The sequence below is a fragment of the Protopterus annectens genome, chromosome 1.part0, assembly GCF_019279795.1.
Source record: "Protopterus annectens isolate FY-2018-M chromosome 1.part0, PAN1.0, whole genome shotgun sequence".
Taxonomy (NCBI): domain Eukaryota; kingdom Metazoa; phylum Chordata; order Ceratodontiformes; family Protopteridae; genus Protopterus; species Protopterus annectens.
The window spans coordinates 571,468,887-571,491,506 of NC_056725.1; the positions used below are offsets into that span (position 1 = coordinate 571,468,887).

Here is a 22,620-nt window from a genome sequence, read left to right on the forward strand (position 1 = left end):
TATAGTCACAGGGATTTGAGCCAGTCCATATGTTGTTTAGACCTTGTTTCTTTTTAATAAGATATCTCTGTGGGAGTGCCAGTTGTTGCATGCATCTGGACAATTACATGGCAAAGGGGGCATTATATTCAATGACATCCCTAGTATTCAGTGACATCCCTAGATCAAGGCACAATCCCTTTGTTTATACGTTGTGCAGTATAGTTGGACTTCCTTAAAACAAAGGACACATATTGGTCAAATGCTAAGTCATGGTCCACATAAGTTACCAAATTCCAAATAATTTTGTCAGTTCTTAGAGGTTTGTTGCTAATGTGGTAGTTTCCTGGGATAGATTATTTCCCAAAGGATACTGTAATGCATAGTTTTGGCATTTAGTTTCAGTCCATAACTTTGGCACCAGTTATTTATTTGAGACAAACCTTCCTGCAGGATGTTTTCATGTTCTTGTGTTATCAGAAACAACAACCTGATAAACAGTGAAAGGATACCAACAAGCAAAAAGCCTACCTTGGTTTATGTGTTCCTCTTCAGCCACAGACTAAGTATTTTCCAGAACTTTGGACTCTGTGGTCACAGGTATGGTGAATAAGCAAAAACACACAACGAGGAAGCAGTATGCACAGCATAAAGAAATAATCTGATTGGTTCATATGTAAAACATAATGTACTCAAGTAAATAATGGAATTACTTAAAGTAACACCCATCTTAGTGTTTAAATGTGTTTATTTCATTATTAGGATACCTCTTCTGTACACTCATTACGCATAATAGAGTCCTGCACATATCTGTAGGCATGTAAAATTCTTATATGCATGAGCTGTGGAAAAAGTATTTTGTAGAATGTTATTTAAAGCAGCTTTCAGACAATTTTTTACATATGGGCTAAAATGTTGATATGTGGTATTCCAGACACATTTTGGGTTAATGACTGTTCTACATTCTATTTTTTCTTTTGTATGCTCTGGGCCTTCATATATCACTTGACTACTGCAAGTAATGGCATCATTTTTTAACAGTATCATAACGATACAAAGGGTTGGCCGATTGTTTGGAGGCAATATTATATAGTGGTAACTAAATGTTATCATCTATTTATTTATTTATTTATTTATTTACCATTTCTTGACAGGATCAGTAGGCTGGTATCAATGTTATTCCAGGCCATAAGGTTGATACAGCAAAGATATAGACAGTACTGCTGGTACAGCAAAAGTAAATCATAGCCCACAATGAGCAATATTACGTGCACAGCTTTTGGGAGTTACACAGGCACAAGTGGCCGTAGGGCAGAAACAAAGTATTTACTGTAAGCTGTTTTTGTATAACAAAGCACTGGTCATTCCAGGAAAATGCTACAAGCAACTGAGTATGAATTAGATCAGAGTACGGTGGTTAACAACTAATATTTCCTACTGTTTACAAATGTTCCATTATTTATTACCGATTTTTGATTTTTTTGTCATAGAGGAGACGTGACACAGATAAATTTCAAAATCTGACATAAGCCTATTTAAAAAAATATCACTTGAATTTCTTTAACAATATACCACCCAGATTGCTCTTAATTGCCACACATTCAGAAACTTAATTAACTTTAACAAGCAGGTCTTATGAAAAATACATGTGCTAACAAATGCATCTATTAAAATTGTTAAACCTGCTTGAATGTTACTACTATAGATATATGCTAAATTCCACTGCTGTTTTTAGCTTCCATATTCTTATGCTGTTTGCATTTTATTGGTTAGGGGGTTTCCACACCCCCAGGTCCCCCCTGAAAATGGGCTTGCTCCTTGTTCATAGTTCAAAGTTACTAAGCATGCAGTTCTGGAGACCATTAAGGATCCTAGTCCAAATTCCCAACTGCTCCAAAGCATTGTTTGGTTAAATTACTTACTCAATGACAAACAGTAGGTAAATGTAGGCAGAAAGATTCAAACCCTGTACCCCAGTAATTAGTTCATTAACAAGCTGGAGCTTTAGTCCTCTGTGCTAACTGCCAGACTTGGGTTCATCAACTCAACAAAACATAAGTACAAATAAATAGCTGACTATATAGGAGCAGAAAATAATTCCTATTTTTCTGTCAACTGCAATAATATGCAAAGAACAATGTATCCTACAATGGTTTCAAATCACAAAATGGAGTTACTATACAATGCTTAGGTCTGAAGTTGCAGTAGCTTACCACAGGGCACAATCTGTAGAAATTTCAGGAAAGTATATACTCACGGTAATACAGAAAATTAAAGCAAGAGACTAAACTGAATTCTTAGTTGTACTTATTGTATGACATCTGAAAAAAAAATCAAACTTTTAAAATAGTAAATAAAAAATAAAATTAATTGAGCATTATCAGTTTTTCATCTTTAAAAATGTAATTAATTATTCTTTACAAAACAGTTTGCCCAGTCCTGTCCTCTGTAATAAGCACTCAGTGTATATGATTTTCAGTTGCATGTGTAAACCATTGCAAAGTTAAAAGCAACCCATTACGGCAGTCCTATATGTAAGCAAAACAAAGACGCAGCACACAAAATGCTGCTGCTAACAGGCAATATCCTTACATGGCTTTTTGGCAGGCTGTACCAGCTGTGGATTTAGGTAAGGGCTGTTCTCTGCATCTATTCTGCGCTTGTACTTCTGACGTCCTCCACGTACTCTGTCTAGGCGTACCCCTGCATCAAAAAACAGAAAGGGAGAAGCTCAGTAAATCCATACCCCTTGATCATAAAAAGAAAGAGAGGTGCTGAGGGAACACGGTGCACTGGGGTGAAAAGCATATGCAACAAACCTTGATGGCTTAACTTTCCCTTCTAGATAGTCAAGACTAACTCTATATAACTAAAGGCATGACTGAAGAAGACTGCTTATTCCTTCTGATAATTACAAAAAAATGCAAGACAAAATGTGCAACTTTACATGTCAAAATTAGCAAAAAGATCACAGAAACCAAGCCGTATAAAATAATGATATCATTCAAGTAACACAGTTTTAAATGAAATTGTTCTCAAATATTTAAGGTATTTGCATTTAATATTTTACTACCATTTTATTCCAACCAATTAAAACCAACAGAAAATGGGCATTTTCAAGTAAGCAACAAAGAAACACTAGAATTTAAATCCAGTAAAAGAGAATGCTGAGGAAACTGAAAACCAAGGATTATTCAAGATAAAATCCCTTTAGCCAGCAGATCTCGGAGACTCTCTCTCTCTGATACCCTCCCTGTGGGAAGAATAAAGATGTCTTGTTGAAGTTTCAAGCAGGTTATTCAGTTAAGTAGGTAGATGGACGAGTATTCCTAATATTTTGTACTCTCTTTTCTTGTTAGTTGCTTAGAATGCAGACAAGAGGTTAAAAGAACTCTAGCAGGCCAAAGGACTGTGCACTTCTATGCAGGTACATTAAAACAGGAAGTCTGAAATACTCATACCTTGCAAGCAGGACACAGCAAAACATGTAATCCTGAAAGTGGACATTTTGTCATACAGGTTTCCCCTTCTCTTATAGTTTCAGAAGTCTGTCTACTCTGGCTTATACAGGAGCCAGTTTAAGTCTCAACCCTTTTGTGTGAACATCCCACTGAGATGTGATGTCACTATTTTATATCACCAATTTTCAAACCACTGACACGTTTTTAATACTAATGTTTAAAAGTCTGATCATTTCACATTTAAATATGGCATATAATGAGGAACTTAAAAGTACATTCAAGTAAACTTCCAGGAAGCACAGCCTTCTTCTTACGGGGTAATAAAAAATACCCAGCTGCCCCTTTATTTTCATACTTTAAAAAATGAAGTGATCTATTTGACTGAGCTGCATGTTTCCTTGTGTTGCAACCATGCTCAGACACATGTTCTTATAGCTGCCATTGCAGATAAGATATTTTAGGTAACCTTTTTAGAAAGCTGATGATTTTCACACTAATGAGGGGTATTTATTCATTAAATTGTCCATGATTACCAAATTACAAGATATTTTCTAATTCTGTCTCCAACAAGATAGAGTTAAACTAATAATTTAAGCTCTATACCTCATCTAGACAGAGGGTCACCACAATTACCAAATGCCATGGAACACTTCTGTTCTACAGAATCTAAAATAAAGTAAGAAGGTTATAATTCTGAAAAAAAAAGAAATACTAGAAACAGTAGGCAAGACAATACTGATAAGGTATTCTTGGTTCTCAGAGGTACTACAAAATGAATAGCTAACACAAAGCTGCAAGAACCCAAATTTTCACCTAAATCAATAAAGAAGCATTCAGAAATGTAATACTGTTTACATTACTATTACAATTACTATATATCATTATATAATTGTGTTTACATTGCTATTATAATTATATATTATTATATAATTATATATTGTTTACATTATACTACTGTTTGAATAAAGAAGGATTCAGAAATGTAATACTGTTTACGTTACTATAATAATTATTATATATTATATAATGATATAATTATGTTTACATTGCTATTATAATTATTATATATTATTATATAATTAATATTATATATTGTTTACATTATATTACTGTTTGTTTGCTTACAGACTGTTCCTGCATCTATCATCTGGAAAGCACTTCCAAAGCATACGTTGCAGAACTACGAGATTCAGAAAAAGTTTCTTCCCTAATGTCATCAGGCCGCTGAACTCTAGTAACAACTATGCTCTATGATGTCCCTGTGGAATAGGTTTTCCATGGTGTTTATAGCAGAAATTAATGCAATGGCCTATCCATTTTATTCCATTTAGAAATGGTTTGCTTTAAAATGGCCTTCCCCTCTGCCCCTGCAGCAAATGCCACCAGCAGCTGTTCAGATTTCCTGAGAGGTTTAGTCCTGTCCAAGTAAAATCTAAGTTGTCTGTGCACATCTAAGGAGTGCAGTATCCGTTCCCCTTTGTTCTGTGGATTAGAAAAGAAGGTTGGCAAATGAATGGACTGATTAAGAGCCACACTGGATACTACCCTGGGCATGAAGGAGGGAGTGGTCCTGAGGGACACCCTGTCCCCATGAAAGATGATGAATGGCTCCACTGCCATAAGGGCCTGTAATTCAGACACCCTTCCTGCTGAAGTGATAGCTAACAGGAAGGCTGTTTTCCAAGAAAGGAATTTCAACTCTGCATTCACAGCTGACTCAAAAGGAGGTAGAGTAAGTTTTTTCCAATACAAAGTTAAGGTCCCAGGCTGGAGTAGGGGCTCTCCTGGGTGGTCTTAAGTTTTTGGCCCCTCTGAGGAACTGCTTGAGCAGTGGATGAGAGAAGAGGGTGGTTCTGTGTTGTAATGAGCTGAAATGGCTGAGTCATGAACTTTGATGGAGGAAAAAGAAAGGCCCTTGTGAAGCATCTCAGTTAAGTATTGAAGAATCTGAGGTAAATTGGGCGCTGCTGTGCTCATCCCCTGAGTTTGGTTCCAGGAACAGAAACTTTTCCATTTTTCAGCATAAGATTTTCTAGTACTAGGCCTCCTTGCCTCCAGAATGACATCCAACACTTGTTTACTGAGGGATGGTAATGGAGAGATCAGGTAATTAGCCAGGCTGCCAGGTTCAGGGTTTGAAGCTGAGGGTGCAGAATCTGGCCCTTCTGCTGGGACAGCAGGGTAAGGGTAAGGGTCAGAGGCAGGTGCCATGGTGCCAGCAGTGACATACTGCGCAAGAGGGGGGGGTACCCGTGTTGGCGTGGCCAGTCTGGTGCAATCAGTATCATCCTTGGTTTGTCCTGTTTGATCTTTAGTAGTACTTTGGAGAGGAGAGGCGGAGGAGGAAAGGCATAAACTGATAGATCTTTCCAGGTGAAGGACAGAGCAGCCACTTTCCAAGCTTATTTGTGGGGAGTCCTTGTGCAGAATTTCTCCAATTGGTAGTTCTGGGGGGAGGCAAACAGGTCTATCTCTGGGCTCCCCCCATTTGTTTATCAACATGTTGAATGTTTTTGGTTCCAGTTTCCACTCATGTGGGTCCATGAGATTTATGTTTAGCTTTCCTGGTATGAACTGAGCGTTTAGGTTTACTTGGTAGCTCAAGGCTGTGCTCCACAGAGCCATGGCTAGTCTGCAGAGAGGGTATGAGTGGGCTCCCCCCTACTTCTTTATGTACCACATAACAGTGGTGTTGTCCGTCTTTACCATTAACTGTCCTAGAAGTATGTGGTCCTTGAAGGCTGTCAGAGCATTCTGTACAGCTAGCATTTCTTTTTGATTGATATGCAGGTGCATTTGACTTGGTTCCATTTGCCCTGAATGCACCTCCTTGCCAGGTGAGCCCCCCATGCATAGTCTGATGCTTCTGTTGTTAGGGTTTGGGCGGCAGGGGGTACAGTGAATGGCAGTCCCCTTTTTTTGGTGGCAGGCCTCTGCCCATCAAAGGAACTCTAACTGTCGGCAAAGTATGATAGGAATCATTGCTTCTAGATCCTGAGAATGTTGACACCATAGGCTTTTTAGATACAATTGTAGTTTCCTCATATGCAGTCTTGCATATGGAATTAGGAGAATGCAGGACACCATGAACCCAAGGCTTGCAGTATTTGTCTTGCAGATAGCAGAGTCTTTGTGGCCATTAGTTTGAAGTAAGCTGTCAAATGAACTTGTTTCTCTGGTGTAAGGAAAGCCATCTGGGAAGTTGTGTTCAAGCTTGCTCCCAGGAATACAATTTGTTAGCAGGGTACCAGCTGTGATTTGTTTTCTTTTATGATGTACCCCAGAGGAGTTAGCACTTTTTGTACAAATGCCAGATGATTCAATAGTATGTCCTGGCTTTGTCTGAATTAGGCAATCGTCCAGGTATGGGTATATTTGAATATTTCTTTGCCTGAAAAATGCAATGACTGGAGCCAGGCACTTTGTGAATACCCTTGGCACAGTAGATAAGCCAAAGGGCAGTGCAGAGAACTGACAGTGCATGAAGTCTGCTTTGAAGCATAGGTATCTTCTGCAAGATTCCCTGATTGGAATGTGCAGGTAGGCTTCCTTTAAATCCAGTATTGCCAACCAGGCATCCTTGCCTAGCATAGGAAGCAACTGGTGAAGAGTTAGCATCTTGAATTTTGGGTACCAGAAAAAGTCTTGAGTAGAAACCTTGTCCCCTTTCCACTTCTGGGACAGTTTGAATATCCCTTATACTTAAAAGAGAGAGAGAACTTGCTTTTGAGCCTCTGCCCACTGATTTAGAGGAAGATCTTGCCAACCGTTTGGGGTTGGTAAAGTGTGTAAAAGTAATCTGTATCCTTGGGAAACTATATTAAAAACCCATTTGTCCTGGGTAATGAGTTGCCAGTTTTTTGCCTGCAGAGCAATCTTTCCCCCTAAAGGAAAAATCAGTTGAGAAGGGCTTGGAAGTTTTAAAGTTAAGTCATTGAGACAGTTTACCATAAAACCTCACTGCTTTGGAAGTGGGAGCCCCCCACTGCTTAGTCCTGTGCGTAACTTGGGACTGAAGCCTGAGTGTTCTGCTGGTTCTGGGTTTGGACTGCGAAGGCCTGCTTGGAAGAGGCAGGAAAGGACCAATTCTTACAGGGCCAATGCCTATTAAATCTTGGAGGCTGCACTTGCAGGAAATCTTTAACAGTTTGCATAGATTTAGCTTTTTCCTCCATCTTTTTAAGCACTACTTCTGCTTTGTTGCGGTCCTGGTTTAAGGGAGCATCCAAAAATTTAGCTTTAACATGATCTGGCAAAGATTGCTCCTTAAGCCAAACATGCCTTCTAAGTACAGATCCAGTAACAGCAGCCCTGCAAGATGCCTCTAGTGAATCAAAACTACACTGTAAAGTATGTTTTCCAACTTGTTCAGCAGAATGCATTAAATCCTGTAAATCCTTATTTTCAGCACAGTCAGGAATCAACATCATTTTCTGTTTAAGCAATCCAATAGTATGCTGTTGATACTTTAGCATATGAAACTGGCAATTTAAGGCCCTAATGGCCAAGGTTGCAGAAGTGTATACCTTCTTACCCCATCTATCCAGCGCCCTGGAATCTCTATCAGAAGGGGTAGGACTTTTGGCAGTAGTAGCCTTTATGCCCTTGGGTCTCTGTGAAATGGTCTCAGGATCCGCAGTAGGATTTTTAAAAAGGAACTTGTGAGAGTCAAGAACCCTGCAATATCTATCTGGTTTTCCGGGAGCAGGAGGTAAGGAGTCAGGGGCCAAGCTAGACTCTGTAAAGGCATCATCAACAATGTCCAGTACAGGTGGGATAGCTAAAGGCCTGTGTTGGGGCAGGAGTAAGAAATACCTAAGCCTCTTTTTAGAATCAGAGTAATCCTGGCTTTCCCAGTGAAAATGCTCCCTATGAGTATGCAAGGTTTCACCAAAAGAGGAATCCTCTGGAGGGGAAGCAGAGGGAATAGAGTCCTCTGCATCAGAATCCTCACAGGTAGATAAGGGTAAATCCTGGTCATCAGAAGAAACTGAAATTTCAGAATCCTGATCAGAAGAATCATAACCAAATTCAGACCTCGGTCTCTTAGAGGGGGAAGGTTGGTTTCCCCTGATTAAAGTAATAGTCTTCAGCCATTCTTATCATTTGTTTTTTAGGCATTGAGGTCTGACCATGTGGTCTGGGTGTCAGTTTTCTAGGCATGGATCGCGTTTTAGGCCTTGAAGAAGAAGATGGAGTCAGTTTAATATACAAGTCAGTAGGCCTGAAAACACCCTCAGAAGCCGGTGCCTGCACAGTGGCTCCAGACCCATCCAAGGTAGAGACATCTGCAGATTCCACAGTTGAAGTATGTCACGGCATACTGGACTCCGAATGGGTCTCAGTAGAGGCCTGCGAATCTGAAGTAGCGGGTATCAGGGGCTGCAAAAGCACCTCACTGAGTACCGGCAAACTGGCGACTAGCTTAGGAGAAGCGGCGTTGGCAGCTTTGGACTTAGGCGGCCTGTCTCTGTCTTTATCTTTGCATTTTTTCAGAATGTCGGTAGTCGGGTGGCTTACCAAAGCCATATCTGGATAACTGAACCGAGTAACAAAATATTTAGAAGCGTAAATATACTGACGATGAATAGTTAGTTGTTTAAATAAGGCACAAAACTGACAGCGAGGTACGTTGTGGTCAGGGCCTAGGCAAGGAATACAGTACGAATGAAAATCTTTATGAGGTATTTGCTTTCCACAAGAAATACAATTATTGACTCTTACTGACATTGGTTTAGAGCAAGAAAAGGTTTCCCCAATGGGGTACTTAGCTTTAGTTGAAGACTTCGGTTCTGAAACTCGAAAACGAAAGTTTCAGGAGTTGGCCGACCAGGACTTGTGAACTGCTTCGGACACCGCACGGCAAGAAAGACTGATGTAATGGTGTCGGCTGCATGCTTTATACCCCTGACAACCTGACGTCATGGAAGATGAGACAGCAACTGACGCAAGACCCAAGACTTTGATAATCAGGCCGAATGAGGGCTACTGCAAGCAGATAATCCAAATGTGATGACTGTAACAGTGAAACACGAAGAACATCTACGAGATTCAGAAACAGTTTCTTTTCTAATGTCATCAGGTTGCTGAACTCTAGTAACAGCTATGCTCCATGATGGCCATCTGGGTCAGAAGAAACTGTCTCAAATTGTACATTAACCTGGTTACCTGTCTCATCTAATACTTAGTGCAATATTCACCATGACCATAACTTATAGACCATCTAGGGCAGTAGCAATGCAGTAAAATATCTCTTCTTTCAGTGCAATACATGTTGCAAATTCATAAATTAAACATAGTGCATTACTTTAAGCTCCACAGTGCAATACTCTAATGTTCACATTGCAATACTTAAACGTTTCTTTCTGTGCAAGGATCAATGCAATGTCTTAACCAAGTACCTGTGCAATACTAAAGTCTCATGCAAGTAAGTGTTCAGCTCGACAAGTGTTAAAATGTGTTTATAATTATGTGCAATATTGGTCTGTCTACCTGCATGTCTGTGAAGTAATAGCTAGGTGTTATATGGGTAAATGTATGTGAAAATAGTCTATATATTGTATGCACATTGAGTCTGGAGACATGGAATTTCGTTCAGTTTTTCCACTTGTGTGACTTCTGAATGACAATAAAGATTACTTTGACTTTGGTTTGTCTGTTATGACACATTTGCAGTATTTGCCAGGTTCATTCATTACTATACAATTCAGCTACAATATAATGAGTACTCTACAGAAACCCAGAAAATGTGAGAAGAATGCAAAAGAATAGCACAGAAGATTACGACCGAGTTTTTGAAACTAATAGGCTTGTTTTGTGTTCTTGAAATGGACTCATGAAATTCAGCTTCTTGAATCCATTTAAAAAACATACTAAATGGATATAGTCAGAGACCCAGTCATAATTCTTTGTAATGTGTGTGGAATTCTAGCTGCCCTGGTGTATTAGCAGTTAAAAATATTTATTCTTAAGACTAACAAGGCACTCGGAACACTCTCCCAAAAGGAACAGGACTCGGTGCATGGTTAGTATTTATTGTCTACGATATTTACATTTTTTAAAAGATATCTTTAAAAATGCACAAAATTTCCACTTTCCTTACAATGCATTTTTTGAAGAAAGCATACACTAATAATTAAAGCAATGGGGTTTCAAACTTTAGATCACAGGTTTACTTCTACCATTAATAGGGTGCCAGGATCATTCACTTTATTTGTTATGAGACAGATGTTATATTTTATTTTTTCTAAAAGTAATGCTAACATTATGTTTGTATACCTCTTACAAGCTTATGATGGAACACTGCTGGTCTATGTGATGACCCACCACTGGATGAGTAATCAAGAATCCTCAGTCCTCACCACTGGCACCTGTTGGGGGATGTTCACTGGAAGGATAACAGGTACACAGACACTACTACAGCTCTCAGCATCAAGTGAAATTTCCCTTAAGAGCACACAGAGACCACACTCAGTCCGGGGCTGGTTTCTTCCCCTTTCTCCAGATCCCCGGTAAGACTCCCCACTGGCACAGCTATATAGTTGAGATCTCAGCTGAGTGACCAAGCCAAGACTTCCAGCACCCTCTCTCTCCAACCAGTGCTTTGTGTCCCTGCCCAAGTAGCTGACACACACACTCTTTGAGGTTTGATTTATACACAGGCACAAAGAAAAAAAGAGCCAGCAAACAGAGACCAGATACAATAATGTTGTATTAAAAATACATAGCAACAAACAGCAAGCAGACCGGTTTCGGCTGGAAGCAATTTACACAGCCTTCTTCAGTGTACACTGCAGATCTACAGGATATTACAGAGTAGGAAGACATACCAATTCAGGGGGTATTAACTTCTAACCTTTTGACATCAAGTCCTTTAACATACAAGACATTATTTACACTAGCACCCTAAGCTAGGTGGGTCCACCTGTGCATACAATAATCTCATTTTTCTTTACTTCTAACTATATAACAGAAGTCCAAAATATCATTTCAGTACACCAGTATATTCACCATTTCCAGAACTGAAAGTGACCAAGTTCAAACAGCAGTGTCAACAGTATGTTCCCTGCTCATAACATCTCTTCCAATCTTGCATGAAGAGTATAAATTTTCATTATGGCGATATAAAATTTAAAAAAAAATCAAGATAACTAAATAAATAAGGAAAAGTCCCCTAAAAGAGGTGTACAGGTTTATACAAGGAAAACGGAATGTCAACCGCTTTAGGCTAAGACAACACCACAGAAGAAGAATCCTTGAAGGTGAGCTGACAGTTCAAAAGAAGATGAAGGTAAGAGTTACAGATAATTTGGGAGATACAGAGTATTTTCAGTCTGGATTATGCTAAAAGAAAAAGAAATATGGAGAAGCCAGGGAAAAGAGAATGAATAGGAAAACACAGATGTGACCATCTTTAGTTTGTCATGGAGGACTGTATCTACTGATTCCTGAGATGAATTCACAGACTTCCACCCATTCATCTAATTAAAGGTTTAAGGTTGCCATGGTTTCACATTCTCTAACATGTATAAGAAGCTTGCTCCATAGGTGAGGGATGCATTCACTGATGAATTTTCTCTGAAATGAGACAGGAAGTTCCATTGAATTATGAACTCAGATCTTTGGATTTGGAGTCCGGTGTACTAAACAAATAGCTTAAGTAAAATTCCCACTTAGCTAACCAGACATTCTGAAAAAAAATGCCATTTAACAAAAGATATATTCATAAACCATAATGCATATGTCAGTCTTTTAAACATTTAAATTCCAGCAATCGTGATAATATCATGATAATATCGCCACCTTTTAAACATTTAAATTCAGAACCCTCACTCCTACAATTCAAAAAAAAGCTTAAACCACATCTCAATACTCTCTGGCAATGTCCCTGTTCCAAATCTGATTAACCACTATCATTTACCCTTCTCTTACCTCACTATCCTTAACCGCTTTTTAACAAGGCGCCTCGCCTTTGTAACTGACCTATGTTTTTTTTTATATGCTGCTATTGTTTTTTTTTTCCCAAGATGTGATGTATCTTTATATTGTATTTAGAACTCAACTATCTTCCTTTTTTTGCATTAACAATGTTCATATGTCTGTTATGTACCTGGAGCTTTTTTCCCCGGGCCTCCGCTGAAAATGGACATGTATCCAGTCGGACTCTCCCGGTTAACAAATGTAAAATAAATAAAATAAATAAATAGTACATAAAAATAAATCTACAAGTTGTCACATACATGGCATATGCCCGGCATATACATTCTTGAAAGCAAATTAGGCTTTTATTTTCTCCCTTGGACAGCACTGTGCTAGACACTGGGTTGTCTGCTCAGAAGATTTTTTTTAAAGTGCCATATTCCCCCTTTCTACCTAGGAAGCCATTGTTAACCAAACATCTTGAAGTTCAAACCTAAAGAACCCTGTCTTTTAATTTCTACAGAACTGTAAAGGGACAGCTCCAGTTTTTGAATCTAAAAGAAGCAATATATCTGGTGGCTAAATCCCATCATTCCTTTAGGGATGTCACTCTATGATGGCAAACAGTCAAAGTATGCTGTACATCTCAGTCATGGGAGAAGCCCACATTTATACTATTACTAATACTGACACAGTACAGAACAAAGGCTCAATTAAAAGACGGCAAATGAGCTACATCCAGTAAGCATATAACTAATAGAAATATCCTTTATTTATACATGGTACAACTCTGGGAAAGTTATATAAGTATGTACTGTTCCACTTCCTAGGTCAGCAATGAAAACAGGCAATAGTATCTTGCAAGGACTTACTGAGTATAAAGAGGCAATAAACATGAGCATAAAACAAAGAGGTGTTCTCTTCTTGGGTAACTGCTAAGTTACTCTCTGCTCACAAGTGTAACACTACATGCAGTACAAAACACATTACTTGGTGGAATCTCTAACTATACAAGTGGGAACTAAAAGAATAAACCTAGTTGTACTGGCACATTTACACTTATTACATAAAAACATTTTGCTTGTTGAAGTAAATAGAGTCTCAGATACAAACAAAAAGACAGCAGTTTTTGAACTGCCACACAATTTAAGCAACAGTAAAAGCAGACATGTACAACACATGGAAGCTAGTAAACACCTCCTGATATAGTTCCAGCTTTAAGAATTATTTATCAGCACAAAACACAATGTAATTAAGTAATGTTTGTCTGCATTTCTCATAGCCACAGTTTTAACTCTCACTGGGTAATTAAGTATCGCTCAGGGTAGCCCTGTGCCATCAAGCATATGATGTCTAATTACTTCGGAAACAACTCTAACATGATGCCAACATGTCATAAATACATTCAGTGTAGGACAGGAATTGATCTAGGAGTAAATAAAGTCAAAAGTAATGGTGATGTTTAGCCATTATAATTTATTTAAGCAATAACGCATGACATAGTGATGCTTTACTGAGGCTTAAACTAAGTAATATGCAGAGTTCTCATGAGAATCAATAAATCCTTAGTAGCTCGCACCTTGGAGTACTTTACTACAACTACACAAAGAGCTTTTATGCCATTTTTGTAATGTGTGATACACACACACACACACACACACACACACACACACACACACACACATACATATGTTTGTCTCAAGAAATATCAAATACTTCACAGAGGGAACAAAAACAGGCGATACAAATATATATATATATATATATATATATATATATATATATATATATATATATATATATATATATATATATATATATATATATATATATATATCTATATTGCAGGGCGTCAAGTTTCCCTGTACCCAGAGCTGGATCATGGTCTAAAAGAGCCCTGGTTAGTGTAATGACCCAACCCCCCCCCCCCCCGCCAGCCATTCCAGTGTCCCATTACTTGTCTATCTCTATCCATTTACGATAAACACTTTTCAAACTTGTGTAAGTCTGCATTCTATTTTTTTTTCTTTAATTTTACAATAATTACAGAGATTTGGATATACTTTAAAACTTTTATTTCTGATTTTATTGTGCAAACACTGACGTCTATTAGCTAAACAAACAGTCTCACAATGAAAACAGACTTAGCATGAGCAATAGAAAACTTCTCTTTACTTGAAACTCACATTCATTGAAATACATCTAGCCATTGGTGGATTGAGTTTATTGCATACTGGGATATTTTCAAACCATGAGACCCTGAACACAATTTTAGGACCATGCATAAATGCTTGTATTCATTGATTCACCTTCCTTTTTGGTTGTTTTATTGCATTTCTTATTTAATACAGCAACACTGGTCAGAGTGCATTTTGAATTTGTAGTTTTGAACATTGTTTTCCAGTGTGCAGGGAACAAAATGTATGAACCAATAATGACAAAGTACCCATTTCAGAACATTTCGACCATAAAAGGACATAAGCTGCTATCATGATATTCCATCAACATCCATATTCAACAATTATGACCACTTTATCAACTGTGTACACATCTCTGATTGTGATAAAACCTGCCATACTTTACACAAATGCACTCTAATCCTACAAAAACAGACTAACATGTTCTAACGTTATCAGCTTAGAAGGGTCATTTTTAAATACAGATATCCCCAAACCCAGAAATTATAGCTACATTGTTGACTGCATCCTCAGATGACTTGGAAAAAAAAAACAATGAGCAGAGGTACATGTTTCAAATGTGTTTCATTCAAACACACACTATCCAAAGACCCACATATGCACTCACACGCACACACACACACACACACACACACACACACACACACACACACACACACACACGCACACGCACACGCACAAACTTAGATCAATATACAAGCAATAAGGCAGGAGGGGGAATGCACAATGCAGATGTTACAGTACACCCAGGGATTATAATGCACTCACTATTGTGTTTATTTGTGCAATTCCATCTGTTAATGTGACCTCACATTCATTTTTGTAGACTGCCTTTTGGATTCAAGTTGCACAACTTGTTTGCTATAGCTCAGGAGATGATGATGATGATGGCCCAGTGACAGTATACTGAACTTTTAGGCTCAAAATGTTATGTTTGCCAGAATTATGGGGATTTGCAGAAAATAATGTTAAAAATGTGTATTGTCAATTTTAAATAGTTCACAGCTGTACAGGATTATACATATTAACTGTGGAATTTTGGTATGACATTTTAGGGACCATTTTATCAAACTATTGTGTGCCAGCTTACGATTTTCATTTGTAAATGTTCTTTTTCAGTGTCACATTTTAGGAGATGCTAGTGCACAGATTGTATACTGAACATGTGAGCTCAAAGTGTTAAGTTTCGGGAGACTTATGGGCATTTATTTTTTAAATAATGTTAACATTTTTATTTTTCCCCAGACATATTTCTTGTATATACAGGTTTCATAGGAACTGTTTTTGTTTCTGGAATCTTGGGGGGTTGTTTTGTTCAGTTTAAATATGCAGAAGCTGTGATTGCAGAGTCACATTTTCTACTTTAGGTCAGTTAGCACTGAGACAGAAAACTAATGGCTGCCACTATTATTTTGAAGGGTGTGTGGGAGAAGGGATCTTTGACTGAGCAAGAGGCCTAGATGGCCTGCACTGGCTTTCTCCAGCATACAGAGCAAAAACGTTGTACAGGTTGATAGCAATCTGAGTGGCCGGTCTTCCTTGCCCCTACTCCAAATGTATGCATGCACAGCAAGTGAGTGTGTGAATATGTAATATATATGAGTTTACATTATTTTAATGGAAATAAAGTTTTGTCAGAATGCATTCTGCCAACACACATAAAAAATTTGATTACCTAATCCACTGAAAACCAATGAAAAATACACAAACACATATCAGCATTACTCTAACTATACTAACTTTGACCTCAAACAACAATGTGGACAAGGAGAAAAGTACAGTTGTGTACATAAATGTAGACGTTCGAGTGTATTCACTGTTGCAGTCATCACACTTGGGTTATCTGCCTGCAAGTAGCCCTCAGTTGGCCCAAATACCAGAGTCTTAGGATTTCTGTGTCAGATGCTGTCACTTCTTCCATGATGTCAGGTCATCAGGGATATAAAACAGGCAGCTGACACCATTACATCAGTTTTTCTTGCCCCAGATGTCAGTAGCCCCCAAACAGGAAGCTAGTATATGGTGGGGAACACCACCAGGAAAAAGTAAATACCAGTGCCATTAGGAATGGCCATAGAGAGGACAGGTAGAAAGAGAGAGAAAGCCAGGGGCTGGAGGGAGGGAAACCAGGACTGCAATTGTGAATACACTCGAACATCTACATTTATGGTAAGTGTACACAACTGTACTATGTTCTTCGTGTTTCACTGTTGCAGTCTTCACACTTGGATTGATTCCCAAAGCTGAGGAAGGGTGGAGGCTGGCTAGTAGGCCATGCAAGACTGCTGTAGCAAATCCAGCTCTGGATTTAGAAAAGCTAGGCAAGTGGTAATGCTTGGTGAAGGTGTGTACAGAACTCCAGGTTGCAGCTTCCAGAATGCCTCTGGTAGGGACCCCCCCCTGAAAAATGCTGTAGAGGTGGAGGTAGCCCTAGTGGAATGTGGTCTGATCCCCTGTGGGGTACGTTTTCCATAGTGCTGGTAGCAGAAATGGATGCAGTGTGCTATCCATTTGGAAATAGTTTGCTTTGAAATGGCCTTACCCTTTGCCCCTGTAGCAAAGCTGACTAGCAGCTGGTCAGATTTTCTGAAAGGTTTAGTTCTGTCAAGGTAGAACCTGAGCTGTCTGTGCATGTCCAAGGAGTGTAGGATCCTTTCCCCTTTATTCTGAGGGTTAGGGAAGAAGGTTGGCAAATGGATGGATTGGTTTAGAGCCACACTGGACACCACCTTAGATATAAAAGAGGGGTTAGTCCTGAGGGAAACCCTGTCAGCATGGAAAATAATGAAGGGTTCCACAGCCATTAGTGCCTGTAACTCAGATACTCTTCTTGCTGAAGTTATGGCTAAAAACAAGGAATTTTAACTCTGCTGAAGCTGCAGGTTCAAAAGGGGGAAGCATGAGCTTTTCCAGTATAAAGTTAAGGTCCCAGGCAAGGGTGGGAACTCTCCTAGGGGGCCTTAAGTTGTTAGCCCCCTCTCAGGGACTGTTTGATGAGAGGGTGAGAAAATAGAGGTGGCTCAGTATTATAATGAGCTGAGATGGCAGAGGCATGAATCTTAATGGAGGAGAAGGATAGGCCTCTCTGTGGAGTAGCTCTGCTAGGTAATCCAGGATTACAGGTAAGGAGGGCAATGCTGTGTCCCTCCCTTGAGACTGATTCCAAGAACAATATCTTTTCCACTTTTCAGCATAGGATTTCCTAGTACTAGGCCTTCTGACTTCAAGAATGAAGTCCAGCACCTGTTTGCTGAGGGTTGCTGGTGGTGTATTAAAGGGATAAGCCAGGCTGCAAGGTTTAGGGATTGCAATTGTGGATGCAAGATCTGTCCCTCCTTCTGGGACAGCAGGGTAGGAGTCTGGTGAAGGTGCCAGGGTAGCACTGTTGTAAGACTGTGCAAGAGTGGTACCAGTGCTTGTGTGGCCAGTCTGGGGCAATAAGAATTGCTCTTGCCCTGTCCTGTTTTATCTTGAGTAGTACTTTTGAGAGGAGGGGCAGAGGGGGATAGGCATAAACTGAGAGGTTTTCCCATTGAAAGAATAGGGCATCCACCTTTCAGGCCCTGCTGTGAGGGTTCCTGGTGCAGAATGTGCTCAACTGGTGGTTCTCTGGGGAGGCAAATAGGTCCACCTCCAGTGTCCCCATCTCTGGATCAGAAGGTTGAAGGTGTTGGGCTCCAATTTCTACTCCTGTGTGTCTAGGAGATTTCTGCTTAAGTCGTCAGTCAGTGAATTTTGTTTGCCTGGCAGGAATTGAGCTTGTAGATGCACTTGGTTGCTTAAGGCTGTGTTCCACAGGGCCATGGATAACCTGCAGAGTGGGAAAGAATGCCCCCCCCCCCCCGCTTGTTGTACCACATAACTGTGGTGTTGTCTGTTTTTATAAGCACTTGTTTTGGAAGGATTAGTTATTTGAAGGTTATCAGAGCATTATGTACAGCTAGCATTTCTTTTTGACTGATGTGCAGGAAAATCTGGACTGGGCTCCAGTGGCCCTGAATGCATTTGCCTGCCATGTGAGTCCCCCATGCATAGTCTGATGCATCTATTTTCAGGGTTTGGGCGGCAAGGGGTTGAGTGAAAAGCAGTCCCTTGTTGTGGTTGCATGCTTCTGCCCACCAAATAAACTCTACCCTTAGATATGTTATGATTGGAATGACTGTTTCCAGGTCCTGAGAATGTTGGCACCAAAGACTTTTTAAGTACCATTGAGTTTTCTCATATGCAGTCTTGCATATGGAATTAGCAGAATACATGAGGCCATGAACCCTAGGGCTTGCAGATAGCTGGGTTCTGGTGGCCATTTGTTTGAAGTAATTTGTCAGATAGACCTGTTTTTCTGAAGTGAGAAATGCCATCTGTGAAGTTGTGTCCATGCTTGCTCCCAGGAATACAATCTTTTGACTGAGTGCCAGTTGTGATTTCTTTTCGTTGATGGTGTACCCCAATGAAGTGAGAAGGCTTTTTAGAAATGCCAGGTGCTGAAGTAGCAATTCCTGACTGTCTGTCTGAATCAGGCAGTCATCTAAGTATGGGAAAATTTGGATATTTCTCTGCCTGCTGTATGCAATGGCTGGAGCCAGGCACTTTGTGAATACTCTGGGCGCAGTAGATAAGCCAAAGGGAAGTGCAGTGAACTGATAGTGCATACAGCCTGCCCAAAAGCGTAGATATTTTCTGCATGACTCCCTTATGGGGATGTGCAGATAAGCTTCTTTTAAGTCTAGAGTGACTAACCAGGCATCCTTGCCTAGCACAGGGAGAAGCTGTTGCAGGGTAAGCATCTTAAATTTTGGGACCACCACAAATGTGTTGAGGTTGATAGATCAAGGACTAGGCTCCAACAGCCGTCTTTTCTGGGCACCAGGAAAAGTCCGGAGTAGAAACCCTGCTCCCTTTGTTCTACTGGAACAGGTTGAATAGCTCTGATATTGAGCAGAGAAAGTACTTGCTTTTGAGCCTCTGCCCTCTGGTTTGGAGGAAGGTCTGGAAACCCGCTTGGGGTTGACAACATATGGAAGTAGAATCTGTACCCTTGGGATGCAATGTTTCGGACCCATCTGTCCTGAGTAATAGACATCCAGTTTTTTGCACGAAGGGCAAGTTTTCCTCATAGGGGCACAAGTAGTTGGGCAGGGCTGGGAAGGATAATTGAAAAGTCATTGTGAACTTTTCCATAAGGGGGCGGCTTAGGAGTTCCTGTTTTTGAGGTGGGAGCACTCCATTGTTTACATCTCTGCATACCTGAGACTGTAGTCTGGGTGGCCTGTTTCCCCTGGGTTTAGTCTGAGCAGGCCTGGAAGGGGCTGGAAAGGACCAGTTTTTAGAAGGCCAATGCTTACTGAACCTAGGTGGCTGCACTTGTAAGAATTCTTTAACAGTTTGCATAGATTTAGCTTTTTCTTCCATCTTTTTAAGAACCTCTTCTGCTTTGGTGCCAAATAAACAGTCCTTATTTAAAGGAGCATCTAATGATTTGGATTTGACATGATCTGGCAAGGTTTGTTTCTTCAGCCAAGCATGCCTTCTCAGTACATACCCAGTGACTGCAGCCCTGCAAGATGCTTCTAGGGCATCAAAGCCACACTGCAAAGTATGATTACTAACTTGGTTTGCAGACTGCATTAGCTGTAAGTCTTTATTTCCTGCACAATCTGGAAGTAACACCATTTTGTGTTTAATTAGTTCCATGATATGCTGCTGGTACTTCAGCATGTGAAACTGGCAATTCAATGCCCTGATGGCAAGAGTTGCAGAGGTATATACCTTCTTACCCCATCTGTCTAAAGCTCTGGAATGCCTGTTTGAAGGGGTAGGATTTTTGGCTGCAGTAGCCTTAATACCTTTAGGTCCCTGGGAAATGGTCTTTGGATCCGCAGAAGGATCCTTGAAGAGAAATTTGTGGAAATCAGGTATTCTGTAGTACCTGTCATGTTTCCTAGGGGCTGGGGGTAAAGTATCTGGAGTAAGACTGGATTCCATAAAAACATCATCTACAACATCTAGGATGGAGGTATAGCTACAGGCCTGTGCTGAGGCAACTCTAAAAATGCTCTGAGTCTCTTTTTAGACTGAGGGCAATCCTGGCATTCCCAGCGGGAATGCTCTCTTAAAGTATACAGGGTTTCACCAAAAGAAAAATCCTCTGGAGGGGAGGCAGAGGGGCTGGATTCCTCTGCATCTGAATCCTCATAAGTTGATAAGGGCATGTCCTGATAATCACAAGGGTCAGAGTCATCGGACTCCTGGTCTGTATAATCAGAATGAAACTCAGTTCTTTGTCTCTTAGCATGGGAAGGCTGGCTTCCCCTAATTAGGGTAATAAGGTCTTCAGCCATTGTAAGCATTTGTTTTTGTGGCATGCGCTTTGGTTGTCACTTTCCTAGGTGTAGTGCGTACTCTGGGCTTTAGAAACTCGGTCGTTTTAGCTAAAAACGAAGTTGTGGGTTTATTTCGAACATCGGTAGATCGGAATACACCGTCAGAAGCCAGTGCCTGCACAGCGGCTTCAGACCCATCCAAGGTAGAGACATCCGCAGGTTCTACAGTCGAAGAAGCATCTCGCGGCATACCGGACTCCGAATGGGTCTCAGCAGAGGCCTGCGAATCTGTAGAAGTGGACATCAGGGGCTGCAAAGGTGCCTCACTGAGTACCGGTGAACTGGCGACTAGCTTAACAGAAGCATTGTCGGCAGTTTTGGACCTATGCAGCCTCTCTCTGTCTTTACCTTTACATTTTTTCGGAAGATCGGTAGTCAGATGGCTTATCAAAGCCATTTCGGAATACGGAGATCAAGAGTGAAAGAATTTAGCATCAAAGCCTGACGACGAATGGTTTGGGCATTAAACAAGGCACAAAACCTACAGCGAGAGACATTGTGGTTTGGGCCTACACAGGTGACGCAGTAAGAATGAAAATCTCTATGAGGTATTTGCTTTCCTCAGGCAAGACAATTGTTAACTTTTTCTGACATCAGTTAGAGCAAGAAAAAAGGATCCCCAATGGGGTACTTAGCTATAGAAGACTTCAGGATTACAAACTCAAAAACCAAAATTCCAGGTAGCGGCCGACCAGCACTTGCGATCTGCTTCTGTTTTGGGCTCCTCCTCGGCAAGAAAGACTGATGTAATGGCATCGGCTGCCTGTTTTATACCCCTGATGACCTGACGTCATGGAAGAAGCAACAGCATCTGACGCAGAAATCCTAAGACTCTGGTATTCAGGCCGACTGAGGGCTACCTGCAGGCAGACAACCCAAGTGTGATGACTGCAACAGTGAAACATGAGGAACATCTTCCTTTATCCTACTGTTCAGTAATCTCATTCTGAGCTAGACCCACTGCTTTCAACAAATCAGTGAATCCTAAAGTCTACTTCTGTTTTGATGGAAGAAACAATTCAATGTCAGGAGTAGGACCATGTATACTGCACACACACACACACACACACACACACAATACTTATTAAAAAATAGTAAACACGAGGAAAAAAAAATCAAAAAATCAAAATGCAACTATATATATATATATATATATACACATACAAATATATATATATATATATATATATATACATACATACATATATTATAGACGCACACACACACACACACACACACACACACACACACACACACACACACACACACACACCCTCACACACACAAACGTTCTCTCTCTCACTCTCTTTTTCTGAGTTAAAGCACAGGACTTCTGAACTGCAATTTTAATTATGTGATAACAAACAGTGCCTTTAGAAATATGAGCCTAGAAAATTTAGTATGACAATTGAACCTAAAGATTTATAACTGTATGTAGATTTACTTTCATGAATAAGACATTCCATCCAAACTGTTAGCACACAATGAGAAGTTCAAAGTAAGCCTTGTAACACACTCCAGAAAGGAGTTTCAATAGTAGAAGTCAACGGTGGTGGACTGCTAAAATAAATCAGGCTGTATATAAAGACTGACAGTATTACACGTATCGCTAAGCTATCCTTTACGTGAAACTACCAATTAAACTTATTTGCAGTCATTCAACTGTCTATGTGCATTAGTCAT

The 22,620-nt window shown here is 40.1% G+C and overlaps 1 protein-coding gene across 5 annotated transcripts in view; it reads right to left on the reverse strand.

Moving 5' to 3' along the window:
• Positions 1-22,620, reverse strand: part of ESRRG (estrogen related receptor gamma) — a 1,147,729-nt gene that overhangs the window by 141,994 nt on the left and 983,115 nt on the right. For all 5 annotated transcript variants that reach the window (XM_044061393.1, XM_044061409.1, XM_044061385.1 and 2 more), the window contains one exon: positions 2,572-2,682. In XM_044061393.1, the coding sequence (XP_043917328.1) occupies positions 2,572-2,682 (111 nt within the window). The remainder of the gene's footprint in view (positions 1-2,571; positions 2,683-22,620) is intronic.